The sequence below is a fragment of the Coregonus clupeaformis genome, chromosome 26 (genome assembly GCF_020615455.1).
Source record: "Coregonus clupeaformis isolate EN_2021a chromosome 26, ASM2061545v1, whole genome shotgun sequence".
NCBI lineage: Eukaryota > Metazoa > Chordata > Actinopteri > Salmoniformes > Salmonidae > Coregonus > Coregonus clupeaformis.
The window spans coordinates 24,678,741-24,692,886 of NC_059217.1; the positions used below are offsets into that span (position 1 = coordinate 24,678,741).

At 39.6% G+C, this 14,146-nt stretch overlaps 2 protein-coding genes across 3 annotated transcripts in view; one reads left to right on the forward strand and one right to left on the reverse strand.

Moving 5' to 3' along the window:
* LOC121540245 (FAS-associated factor 1-like) overlaps positions 1-7,978 on the reverse strand; it is a 94,564-nt gene extending 86,586 nt beyond the window's left edge. For both annotated transcript variants that reach the window (XM_041848964.2, XM_041848963.2), the window contains exons 1-2: positions 7,682-7,978; positions 606-674 (exon numbers count right to left, since the gene is read on the reverse strand). In XM_041848964.2, the coding sequence (XP_041704898.1) occupies positions 606-674; positions 7,682-7,732 (120 nt within the window). In that variant the 5' untranslated portion in view covers positions 7,733-7,978. The remainder of the gene's footprint in view (positions 1-605; positions 675-7,681) is intronic.
* A 1,666-nt stretch (positions 7,979-9,644) lies between these two features.
* LOC121539892 (cyclin-dependent kinase 4 inhibitor C) lies at positions 9,645-13,801 on the forward strand. The gene is made up of 3 exons (XM_041848537.1): positions 9,645-9,947; positions 10,612-10,738; positions 12,427-13,801. The coding sequence occupies exons 2-3, from the start codon at positions 10,613-10,615 to the stop codon at positions 12,781-12,783; spliced, it is 483 nt and encodes a 160-aa protein (XP_041704471.1). The 5' UTR covers positions 9,645-9,947; position 10,612; the 3' UTR covers positions 12,784-13,801.
* The last annotated feature ends 345 nt before the right edge of the window (positions 13,802-14,146 follow it).

The following is a 14,146-nucleotide window of genomic DNA, read 5'->3' on the forward strand; positions in this document are numbered from 1 at the left end:
TTATTTTTATTTTTACTCATCTACCAATAGGTGCCCTTTGCGAGGCATTGGAAAAACTTCCCTGGTCTTTGTGGTAACTAGAAAGCAGCAGTGCCAGTGCTCAGTTGTACTGTAGCATGATTTGATTTAGTCAGGTTCACCATGTAGACTAAGCCTTTGTGGATGTCATGAGTAGAGAATTGTGAATTAGGCCTACCTAGGCCATCATTTTATATAAATAGCTCTACATTTGATAAAATGTATGTTTGCATAGAGTAAGTGGACTATCACTAGACATTAGCCTACATAGCTTTCCAACTGCAAAATCAATGATTTGCATTTAATTGATTGAACTAACAACAAAAATGCAGGCATAATATTCTAGAAACTACAACATAACAGTAATATCACTGTAAAGCACATACTGAAATATATATATATATTTTTTAAATATAAACCTATAACTCACATTACTCAAGGGTACGTGCAACACTAAAGGCTATAGTCGCTACGCTGGCCAGGTTGTTCAACATAATTTGAATAGCAAAATAAATAGATAATATACTACCAATTTAAAAGAAGAACATTTAATCTGGTTCGTATGACCTACTGATGTTTGAACTTACCACTAAATCCCAATTATTGAGTTCTAAGAGCGTGATTGCCTCTGCAATGTCGTCAATGCCAGTGCAAGCCTGTGAGAAAAACAGAAACAGAGGTCATGTACATAACACACAAAGACCAATAGAAAGTGTAACTGAGCAGCTATAGTGCTAACTGACAACACCAGGGTTATGGGTTTGATTCCTGCACTGGCAACTGAATGTGTGTCACTATGACCTGTACTGTAGCCAAGTCACTTTGGATAAAAGCATCTGCTAAATAAACCAATATAATGTATTAAGAGATTGGGTTTATAGATCATTTTCAAACTGCTCCGTGTTCCCAAATGTGCCTCCCCTATACACTAATGGACACTGTGTGGAAAGTACACTACTCGCATAAATTACAATTATCAGTACCATAACACTGAATGATACTGTAATTACCTAGTATAAACTATCCTAATTTATCTAGTCCTTAATGAATGAGGGTCCTCCATTCAGTACATCACTGAGTGGTTTGACTAACAAGTTATAATAGGTTATTATCAGTATCAAGATACGTTACAGTGACCTAGTTTTATTTCCATTGCACTAACCACCTATGCTCAAGCTAGTATTCATGTGACATTGAAAGGATGCTTTTCCAGAATTCAGCAGAGTTAGCTGCATGAAGCCTAATGTGGTTTAACAAGGATCTAAAAAGGAGTGTGTACTGTGAAGAACTTCTGTCATCATGGATAGCCGACTAAACTATTTATGACTGAGTTGAGCGGCGACTAGTGTGGGTGGACTGGAGCTCCGACGTCACGTGTAAATTCGGCCTATTCTTTGAATGCAGACATACGTCGTTTTTTATATGTAGCTATTCCCCAGGTCGTTGCTGTAAATGAGAATGTGTTCTCAGTAAACTTACCAGGTAAAATATGGGTAAAAAAAATAAAATAAACTACAGTGAGGGAAAAAAAGTATTTGATCCCCTGCTGATTTTGTACGTTTGTCCACTGACAAAGAAATGATCAGTCTATAATTTTAATGGTAGGTTTATTTGAACAGTGAGAGACAGAATAACAACAAAAAAATCCAGAAAAACACATGTCAAAAATGTTATAAATTGATTTGCATTTTAATGAGGGAAATAAGTATTTGACCCCCTCTCAATCAGAAAGATTTCTGGCTCCCAGTTGTCTTTTATACAGGTAACGAGCTGAGATTAGGAGCACACTCTTAAAGGGAGTGCTCCTAATCTCAGCTTGTTACCTGTATAAAAGACACCTGTTCACAGAAGCAATCAATCAATCAAATTCCAAACTCTCCACCATGGCCAAGACCAAAGAGCTCTCCAAGGATGTCAGGGACAAGATTGTAGACCTACACAAGGCTGGAATGGGCTACAAGACCATCGCCAAGCAGCTTGGTGAGAAGGTGACAACAGTTGGTGCGATTATTCGCAAATGGAAGAAACACAAAATAACTGTCAATCTCCCTCGGCCTGGGGCTCCATGCAAGATCTCACCTCGTGGAGTTGCAATGATCATGAGAACGGTGAGGAATCAGCCCAGAACTACACGGGAGGATCTTGTCAATGATCTCAAGGCAGCTGGGACCATAGTCACCAAAAAAACAATTGGTAACACACTACGCCGTGAAGGACTGAAATCCTGCAGCGCCCACAAGGTCCCCCTGCTCAAGAAAGCACATATACAGGGCCGTCTGAAGTTTGCCAATAAACATCTGAATGATTCAGAGGAGAACTGGATGAAATTGTTGTGGTCAGATGAGACCAAAATGGAGCTCTTTGGCATCAACTCAACTCGCCGTGTTTGGAGGAGGAGGAATGCTGCCTATGACCCCAAGAACACCATCCCCACCGTCAAACATGGAGGTGGAAACATTATGCTTTGGGGGTGTTTTTCTGCTAAGGGGACAGGACAACTTCACCGCATCAAAGGGACGATGGTCGGGGTCATGTACCGTCAAATCTTGGGTAAGAACCTCCTTCCCTCAGCCAGGGCATTGAAAATGGGTCGTGGATGGGTATTCCAGCATGACAATGACCCAAAACACATGGCCAAGGCAACAAAGGAGTGGCTCAAGAAGAAGCACATTAAGGTCCTGGAGTGGCCTAGCCAGACTCCAGACCTTAATCCCATAGAAAATCTGTGGAGGGAGCTGAAGGTTTGAGTTGCCAAACGTCAGCCTCGAAACCTTAATGACTTGGAGAAGATCTGCAAAGAGGAGTTGAACAAAATCCCTCCTGAGATGTGTGCAAACCTGGTGGCCAACTACAAGAAACGTCTGACCTCTGTGATTGCCAACAAGGGTTTTGCCACCAAGTACTAAGTCATGTTTTGCAGAGGGGTCAAATACTTATTTCCCTCATTAAAATGCAAATCAATTTATAACAATTTTGACATGCGGTTTTCTGGATTTTTTTGTTGTTATTCTGTCTCTCACTGTTCAAATAAACCTAACATTAAAATTATAGACTGATCATGTCTTTGTCAGTGGGCAAACGTACAAAATCAGCAGGGGATCAAATACTTTTTCCCCTCACTGTATTTTATGTGACGTTGGAACGCCAGTCTGCCCACACTAGTCACCGCTCAACTTCATCGTAAAACGTTGAGTTTGGTCAGCTACATGGATGACACACGTGTCACAATCCATAGGTTAGGCAATAGACTGACTGAAAAGGTGATTCCCCAAAATGCATGTTCTGCAATTAGGGCTGTGACGGTAATATGCCACACCGGCAATCAAATTTCACGTGACCGTTTAGTCACGGTAACTAGGCTTCTCCAAAACTGCGCTCTGATGCCGCTGATGGTCATTAGTAGCCTACCAAACTTGCCAACTGCCAGTCGCTAATGGCCTGGTACTCCACGCTTTATACAATAACATGTATTCTTTCCCCCTGCCACTGTCCCAGCAGGTGCATGATAATGGTCTATTCTAAATCAAAACTAATTTCACATATATTACTTAGTATATGTAAAGACAATATTAAATTGAGAATAGTCTGATGGGGGACAATATCTCCCAGCATGTGCAGCCTAAGACTAGAAACAGTGCATGCCTCATGTAGCCTAGCCCATAGGCCTATATGTTTTGATAAGGTTTCTATCACAACTCAAAACGTAGCCTATAGGTCTAGGACCCCTGGAACACGGTTGGAGAGCACATAGCCTACAGAGCCTAGTGAAACGTGTTCTTATAAACCCAGTCATTGCGCAATTGCGTGTGAAAACAGAGTTTTGACTGGCCACCATTTAAAAACAGGATCCCAGCTTTCTTGTGCTGCTATATTTATTGCTAAATTCTTAAAATTAAGCAGATTTATCCGCTTTACAACCGGTGTAGCCTGCCTGGCATACATAGGCGGCGCTTGAGTTTCAAGTTTGGGGAAGCCCATTTTTACCACAGAAATGCACCTTTATATTCATTCAATCACTGTTCGCAAAAAATATGTTTAATGCATGGCTGAGCACGTATAGCGTAGAGTAGAGCTAGGCTATAGGCTATATCAGATATGCTTCTTTCTTTGCATCTGGGGTGGCAGGTAGCTTAGTGGTTAAGAGTGTTGTGTCAGTAACCGAAAGGTCGCTGGTTCTAATCCCCGAGCCGACTAGGTGAAAAATCTGTCGATATGTCCTTGAGCAAGGCACTTAACCCTAATTGCTCCTGTAAGTCGCTCTGGATAAGAGCGTCTGCTAAATGACAAAAAAAAAAAAAGTGGCCTTTTATAAACACATTTCTACTGCAATTCTACTGAACTTTATTGACTGGAGACATTAGCAGAATCTTTTTTAATACAACAAATTATAGGGTAGGCTACTCTGCTGACTGACAAACAGATCGATAAAAACGACATTGTCTATATAAAATCGGCCTACAAGAAGTGAATAGAATATGACGTCCATCTGAACTGGAGAAGGAAATTATTGTCCAAAAAACATTTCAGTAGCACGGACCCAAAAATTATAAATAGTGAATATGTGCAGTGCGCACTAACCGGGGATATTGCCGATGCTCTCCGCAGGCACCAATAAGTTAGGCTATACTATTGTTCTCTCAATTAAGTTTAGAATTTTGTTAACTAAAATACAGATTGGTTTTTTCATTGTCTTCTCTCTACAGCAAAAAACATTTACTTTCCAAACTGTGTTGTTTTCCCGCGATTGTATTTTCAAATATTGCGATATGCCTGGCTTGGCCTCTAATTTTCACAGACAGTCGCAAATCAACAATAACCTGCCCAAATTGCGCGCGCTGCCTTTCCTTCCGACTTTAGGCAATGTGATCTAAAACAATCCACAACTTCATTTTTTTTAAAGAAGCGAATGATCCTCTGTAGCCAAATCATGCATTTGTTGACTATTTTGAATGATTTTATTTATTTCTGTATAGACAGGAGTAGGCTAATTAGGCTATATAATTGTGGCTATTTCATTCAATTTACTTTAGGGAAAGCTTAGCTTCCCATTGTGGACGTGCCACCTATGCTTGCATATAAAAAACATAATGCACGTAACCTCCACTCGCTATTCGAGGGCAGGCTACGGATCACGTTTTTGTTATGGGCCATTCTAAATCAAAAATAATTCCACACATACACTACATGGCCAAAAGTATGTGAACACCTGTTCAAATTAGTGGACTCTGCTATTTCAGCCACACTCATTGCCGACAGGTATAAATCCATGCAATCTCCATAGACAAACACGAGCAGTAGAATGGCCCGTACTGAAGAGCTCAGTGACTTTCAACGTGGCACCGTCACAGGATGACACCTTTCCAGTTTGTCAAATGTCTGCCCAGCTAGAGCTGCCCCGGTCAACTGTAAGTGCTGTTATTGTGAAGTGGAAACGTCTAGGAGCAACAATGGCTCAGCCACGAAGTGGTAGGCCACACAAGCTAACAGAACGGAATCGCCGAGTGCTGCTTCCAACTTTGTGGCAACAGTTTGGAGAAGGCCCTTTACTGTTTCAGCATGACCAGAAATGGTTTGTCGAGATCGGTGTGGAAGAACTTGACTGGCCTGCACAGAGCCCTGACCTCCACCCCATCAAACACCTTTGGGATGAATTGAAACGCTGACTGCGAGCTAGGCCTAATCGTGCAAAAACAGTGCCCGACCTCACTAATGCTCTTGGCTCATTTTTCCAACATCTAGTGGAAAGCCTTCCCAGGAGAGTTGAGGCTGTTATAGCAGCAAAGGGGGGGCCAACTCGATGAGCAGGTGTCAACATACTTTTGGCCATTAGTAGGCTATATGTAAAGACCAGGTTAAATTAAGAACAGTCTGCTCGGTGAGAATATTATCAAGTGCTTGTCAAATTGTGAATGAGAGACTGATGAAGTGTGTGCAGTCTGCAACCTGCACAAGAAACAGAGCAGAGCTCATGCCTTTCATGCGACTTTTTTCAAATTATCATGCAGCCTTAGAATGTATTAAAAATCTAAACATATAGCCTAACATTTGTATCACAACTAAAGTTGCATAAATAACTAAATTAAGCATATAGGAGGACCTGTTTCTTTGTTAACTGCTCAACACAGAATAGCCACATGTGCGTACTCCCTCGGAAATCGTTTGGGGAAAATATCCTTTCTATTTTGTTCAGCTATGTTTTATTGTATTCTTCATACTATAAAAAAAAAAAAATGCCACGGAATTCTAAGCAAATATTTTCTGCTAAATGAACTAGTGTAGCCCACAACCATATGAAATAGCTAGATCAGGGCCTAACATAAGGAAAACTCAGAATATGCTATTCTGTTCTTCTGAAACAGGCTACATTTTCTTCAAATAATGTTTCTTTAGACATGTCTAAATAAATAATGCATTTATTGTTATGGTGTAGGCTATATTCAAATGTCTTTATTCAACTTTTTTAAATGTAGTTGTTTCAACGGTCCGCATCAGTGGCTTGTAGGCTATGCGTGGAAGCCAGGAGATGCTAAACGTGTTTATGTTATTTAATGGTCCATTACCGTGAGACCGGCAGTTATTTGCATGGCAAAATGTCATGACCGCCACAGCCCTATTCAGACTGCAATAAGACGCTAATATTTGTGTAAACTCTACATAGTTGTGTTCTGTGGGTATCACTGAGTAGGCTGATACCCCATTTCATGGGTGCACAATCCGTAAATTAGGCTGTACAGTGATACCGATTCCACTATTGTTGCTCACGCCGTTGTTGTTCACAACACACTGTTCCGGCTAGCCTAAAGCTTGTTTATATTCTGTCACGTGATGCACTGTTCTTCAGCTTTTTTGTGGCCTTGTTATTCAACAATCTGTTCAGGATGATACAGAGTTGATTTGAACGTTAGGTAGCTAGCCAACTAACTTACCTGGCTACTAATCATCACCGCATTACAGATACAGTCAATCTTACTCCAGCTCAAGCGTTCAAACACTAGATTTACAAAGCTGGGACCCACATTGTACAAGAAATTCAAGTCTCAGCTGGTCAATAGTGACCAAGCAAGTTAGCAAGCTAGGTAGCTAAGCCAACACAAGTTAGCTAGCTGGCCAACTGTGTCAGTTGAGAATATTTACTATTAATATGGCTAACTTATCTAAGAGAAGACACCAAGCTCACTATATCATATTTAAATCCATGTTAGTTATGTACTCGGCTTTGTTGTTACTACTAGCTAGTCAGCTAGCAAATGACGTCCAGCCATCTAGCTACCAGACTGGCATTCCACATTATTGATAGCTAGCCAGCGAACGTTAGCTAAGACAGCTCCTTTTGGGGGCAGACAGCTCTTTACGAATTGCTCCGCAACAATGTAATTCCTCAGTACCAAGGACGTTCCTGTGTCTAGAATTTGTTAAAATGCATATACTTATTGGACAGTGGTGCAGCTCAATTAGTTAACGTTGGATGGATCGTTAGCTAGCATGCTAACTTGAGCTAAGCAAGCGTTAACTCGCTAGCTAGCGAAATGTGTTTGCCTTGTCAGCTGACGAGACAGCACTGTTGACATTAACAATGTCTATTGATGTACTTTAAGATTCAACATAATTCAACTAGGTAGCTAACTAGCTTTGTTATTGTAACATGAGGAAAGTTGGAACCCACCTGAAAGTCAGCCAGAATAATTTCTCTGTCCATGTTGCCATCGGAGGCCATCGCAGCAGTGACTGGCTAAACGCACGCTAGATATTCTTCTTCTATCGCTTGCTTTCTCGCTTCACTCACTCAAGCAAATGCTCACTAAATATAATGTAAATATCGTCTTAAGTAAACTCAAGACATCAATATGCGGCAGCTATCTAAAGAGCAAATGCCGCACTTCGGGTTGGTTTGTACAGCTTAAATGAATTTAAATGATCTGTGTTATCGTCACTTTTTTTCTGGTCAGTATTCACGTCTATGTCTTCGCTTTACGGCAATGGCAAAGTGGGGTATCGTTCATCTTGCTGCAACGTTCTGAACACATATAAATGCAATGTATAGAGCGCGAACGGGTCTCCAAAGAGTTGCAGGGCTCTCATTTTTCTGAGAACTAATTTCATTCTATGCATTTAATTTTCTATCTACAACATTGGAACCTTTCGCCTTCACGGTATGCCAAAATTGTCGCATCGTGAGTAAGCTCAGCTGTTATACTTAAAGTGAAAAGCAGGCCTATCAGGACTACCCATCAAAAGAGACAGAAAATGTAGCTCAGTTAACGTTTTTTTTGTGTGTAGTGGTTGGCTATTTTGCTTCACTACAAGGCCTATATGCTACTACTAGTGGTCAAGCCTATGATGTGTGTGTTGTGTCAAGTTGGAATGGTCCTCTGTAGCTCAGCTGGTAGAGCACGGCGCTTGTAACGCCAAGGTAGTGGGTTCGATCCCCGGGACCACCCATACACAAAAAATGTATGCACGCATGACTGTAAGTCGCTTTGGATAAAAGCGTCTGCTAAATGGCATATTATTATTATATTATTAGGGTAGCCTACTGTGAGTGACAGAAAAATTTTAAGAATGTCCAATTTGAAAATGGACCACAAAACGGATTGTAGGATTGTAATTTGTTTTAACATTAGCCTTACTTTTGATCTTTCACATCAAATGTTTAATAGACTACTATGAGAAAACAGAACACAAACTTGAAGGACAGCTCCAATGGCCCACAATGTGCGTACTCAAGGCCTATACGCTACATATCTCATGTCTCACAAGAGGGCAATCGCTAACCCTAATTCTTTTTTACCATAATGAATTCAGTAGCCTAAATTATACCTAATGTCTCACAATGGTAGCCTTTTGATATGACCAGTTTGTGCAGAAAAAAGGCTCTGCTTCTGTGCTCTCCTCAAGTTTCATTGTTGTCTTTGCCAGAGAGCATGACAACCGAGCCTAACCAGAGAGCAATGTGAACTGTTCTAGAACAACACTCCGTGGCATTTCTTGGTTATGAAAATTGCACCCGGGAAAGTAGCCTAGGACGCTATCGTCGTAATTGCAGCCTCCACAGCCTTTTTGATGATCACGGTTTTCAGTCCCGCCCTCTCGCTGTAGTCGACTGTTATGTGGGCGTTAGGGTTCCGTATTTCAAAAATAGGCTAAAAGTGATGTCAAGAACAGCCTTTTTTCCTCAAATACTGACTGCCAACCAATCGAATGAGTGAAGTCATATGTAATATGAAGGCTATTGGTCGAAAATTGTGGAGGCTATATTCCTACATGACTAGGCTACATCTACCCGGCATATGCCTATTACAGGCTGAACTTGAAACTACTTAACCCATTGTGTGGTTGATTTCATTTATTTACCCAACTTTACAAGTTTAGTAGCCTAAATCTTTTCAGTGTAACATATGGTAGGCTATGCTGCTACAGTAATGTGCTCAGCAGAATAGGGTAATAGAACGTCAATATCAAATTACTAAACTGTTCCCGCGCACTGTCTGAACAAACACTTTAGGCTACTATTAATGAATCAAAGAAGGACGATATCCAGATCGTGTATCATCATTTGAAAATGGGCGGGAAGTTTACATAAAACTCTGAACAAGCATTTCTCCAAATGTCATTGGATAACCTAACGTTGTCAGAATGTTTTTTTCTAAACTCTCTTTCTCAGCCTCGGACTGGTAATCGACAATCAGACGCTACATAGTTGCAAGCCCTAATCGAAACGGCAGTCATCCATGGATACAGTTGCTGCAGGACATCATAGGCAACGTTTTTGAGAGCAGCAGACAGACCAATATTTTGGAGAGTTGCAGAGGAGTTGCACCTGTAGGCTAACCTGTATCGTCAGTCCGGGAGGGTAGTGGGCCATCGAACGCGTATATGAAATATAATAGCGTAATATGGATTTTTACTCAACGTCGATTTCGACATTGAATGTGAGTTGTAGCCTAATGCGTTGTAACTGTTCGGTGATATATCATGTAGCCTACAATCCCCCCTTCCCCCACTTTTAAGACATTAGGCTATAGGCTAAAATGTATGCGTAATTAGGGCAGGCTACAGTATAGCCTAATTGCGGAGTTGGATAGAATCAACTTGAATAACATGGGTCTATAAATTAACCGTGGGAAATATCCCTGAACTTTATTTTAGAATCTCAAACGTTATCGACTGCACGCGAACGGGGTTCAAGAATAAAGATACATTTAAACTCTGCAGGCTGGACGATTGGAATTCGTTTTTAGTTTTTCAACTTCGTGCATCTTGGTGCACAAGTTGACATCCAACATTCCAATCCAATGTGATAAAAAATTACATTTTTAAGGAAGGTGGTGATGACCATACACTTGAGTTGGAAATGGCGTGACATCACTGTTTTCCGTGATGATGCGAGTTGTTACAGCGGGATGGTATTAAAAGGGAGGCGGACCCTGGCAGTGTACCACACTTCTTTCAGCCTACATACTAAATTAGTTACTACATTTTCGCGTCACAACCAAGAAGACGTATATAATCAAAATCAAGCACACATACCTTAGTATCAACTTTTTAAACCTGTATCAAATAACATTATTCTCTTTATTGTTTTCGTCCACCAAGAATGGCTGGAGTGGCAAACAGACTGAGCAGTGCATCTGCAAGAGGAGATTTAGCAGAAGTTGAGATGTTATTAATGAACGGAGCAGATGTTAATGAAAACAATGCATTCGGCAGGACACCGTTACAGGTTGGTTATGCATTTTATTTTATAAACATGTAAATCTATAAATTCATGATTCAGTCTATTTGATCGCTATGAACTTAAACCACCACATCTTAGCATATGTGTGTATTAGTATAGCCTAATGTAAAATAGAATGAACTGTGTGCTTTATTGACAAATAAAGTGTTAAAAGTATCCAGTGGGTACAATTCTGTAACTTGGACTTATAAGTATACTTGATCCAAATGATTTTCAACGAATAGCCTAATAAAGCATAAAGAGTATATGCTGTGTTAGGTGTCATATTTTTATTTGTATGATTTATGGAGAGTGCAGCAAAGTGACTTGTAGGCCTTAATTTAGTAGCAATATGTGAACCCAATGTAGACTAGAGTAATGATGTAGACCTATCTATGATTTACCAGAGACGTGAATAATCGCGAAATACATAATACAAAACTGTAATTGAAATGCATTATTTATTTGTTGTTGTTGAATATATTCATATTTTTTACATTCTGTAGACTAAAAAGTTTAGCAGGTTTATATATCTTGATGAGGGTGGTAAATCACATGGGTTCAAACACTATAAAGAAATATCATTGCTCAATAGTGATAATTACAGAAGATAATATAGTCAAGACCCTGATGCTTGACCTCATGCGCTACTCTTTGGGCAAGCATGTACACTCAAACACATAGGCCTATGAAACATGTAATTGGTTTCAACAAGACTATTTCTCAAATTGTAGGCTTATAGATAAAACACTAATTTGCTGTTTCTTCGTGTCATGATACATTTATGGTGGTTGATAACTTGGTTGGTTGGTTAGGCTATGTTTATACCTCCTTGGCCGATACCTCTGAATAACTGCCTTGGATCACATGGGGAATCTCACAGTGCAAAGTTTGCTTTAGTAATATAACTACAGTTTATTGTTTTGTCAAATTACACAGTCAAACTCATATGAAAAGCTAGCAAATTGCAGATTGTGAAAGATGGTTGATTTGGACAGTTCATGACCATGCTGGATAGATGTTCAGATAGGCTGATCTCTTATCATGTTATTGGTCCCAGGGCACAGATGAAAAGGCTGAAAGGGGTTCTTTGACCGAACCACACGTTTTTAAAAGATTTAGGCCAAGTTGCATTTAGCCTGTTGAATGTGTAATTCCAATTTAGGCCTATACTCAAATTCAAAGTGCTCTATAAGATTTACATTTGTTCATTAAAAAAAACGATATAAGTATGACATGTAGGCTAACGCACAAAACCGTAATATGCTATTAGTGTCACCCTTTCTCTTCCAAATGAAAAATATATGTTATGACTACTATTTCTATATACCTAATAATGATGACGAACTAAGGCTCTATGATTTATTAGAAGGTAATAGGTTTACATAATTTAGGTAAAAGACAAATTAAAAAAGGTTCAGAAAATGAATAAATAATCAATTGTTTTGTGGTTTAGATTAGTTTTTGATCGTTCCTTTTGAAAACAACAGGTGTAAATCTAGACCTGTCTCTCTTTGTAACATAGCCCTAAAGGATTCCTATTATCCATTTAAACAGTATACTTCTTACAGCCTACATGTTCTGTTTTTGCATATACTATACTTATTTATGTCGAAGTATTCTGCTCTCTACCCCCTCTCATATTCTATTATCTATGTTTTCCTTTTTTTTCTTTCTTTCTTTCTTTTTTACAGGTGATGAAACTTGGTAACCCCGCCATCGCGGAAGCGCTGCTGAGGGCGAACGCAAATCCAAACGTGCGCGACCATGTCAGAGGTCTCACCATCACTCATGACGCTGCAAGGGATGGATATGCAGACACCCTACGCATACTGATGGTTCATGGCGCAGACGTCAATCTCCTGGACAATGATGGCAATCTTCCATTGCATCTAGCCGCAAGGGAAGGCTATCTTGATGTGGTCCAGCTCCTTGTTGGTTCTACGACGGACGCCACAAGGTGCAACTCCAAAGGCCACACACCTTATGATTTGGCGACTACGAACCATAGAGTATCCATTGCGCAATACATTCAGGCGCACACTAATTAATTAATATATATCGGACAATCCTGGCTGGGATAGCGAGGTGGTAGGCCTAAAGAAAAACGAGGGAGAAAGTAGCAAAAAAATGGCTAATAGGCTAATCTACCTCTCTGGTTACAATGTATTTGGATGTTTTTCAGACATGATAGCCTCAATTCTCAATCATAAAGAATGGGCCTATCATGAACTCAGGGGAGTTACGTTTCCTCCTAACCTAATAAGAACACAGCCTAATCCCATTTGCTCCATCGCAGAAAACATTTGACGAGATTATATGCCACTAGAATGATCATTTGAATCTATTTAATATATTAAATATTTTCAGGTCCACAACATTTCCCTAACAACATCTCCAGCTGCTTTTTTTCCTATTTATTTCTCATGTTTGCCGATGTTCCCTAGTGGCATAAGTAAGGTGGGGATTTGTCTTTCAAATTCAATTCATTACCAACATTTTAATAACTATTTGAGATGTGAGTTTAATAATTCAACGACTATTTAAAATGAAATGAGGAACAACATTTTGTTGTTTAACTTCAAGACCATAGGCTGTAGGTATTAAAATAGACGACCCTCTTCATCCAAGGGAGGCTACTCTTGTGCGCATAGCAAATGTCTTATTTTGTCCCCATAGCCTATTTTGTCATGGTTAATTCAACGCATGCTATTTTCAATAATAACGCAGTAACCTAGGTCTACCTTTATTCTCCTTGTCCAGACCATTGGTCATACATTATCAATCTATTAGTAGCCTGACTGATGCGGCGATTCTTTTCGATTTTCATTGCACTTGTAAATAATCAAATGAATAGATTTGGTAAGGAACTGTGAAAGCACGCGTTTACTAATATTCGCGTTTTATTTTGTACCAAAGACAACAACTGTCTGCAGGTCTGCATTGTTTTAGGCTTACCTGTTTGTTTAATTTTCTGATTGACTTTTAGATAACAATTTGGTTGAAATATAATGTATGTATGGCTTTAGTACCGGTAGGCCTCGTTTTACTGTATTGTCTTCTATTTGAATATTGCTAATCGATGTTTTTCACTGTTGTTGTCATTTGTGAGAAGAATAAATTAATTTGTCCACTGATTATTAGAAGTTTGCGTCATTTTTTGAATCATTAGACAATTTTTCTATATCCCACATGATGCTACTCAGCACTGCTGTTGTGATCAATGCACCAACATGAGAGATTGTGCCATATAATATAGACTCATTTAAGGAAAATATAGGCTATTGAAAGTAGGCCTACCCTATCTTGGAATGAAGTAATGAGCTGGACCGAAATGCTACACTAGGGGTCAAAATGAAAATGTAGAAAAATATTGTTACTCCAAACATTAGCAAGTTGATATCTGCTTTGCTT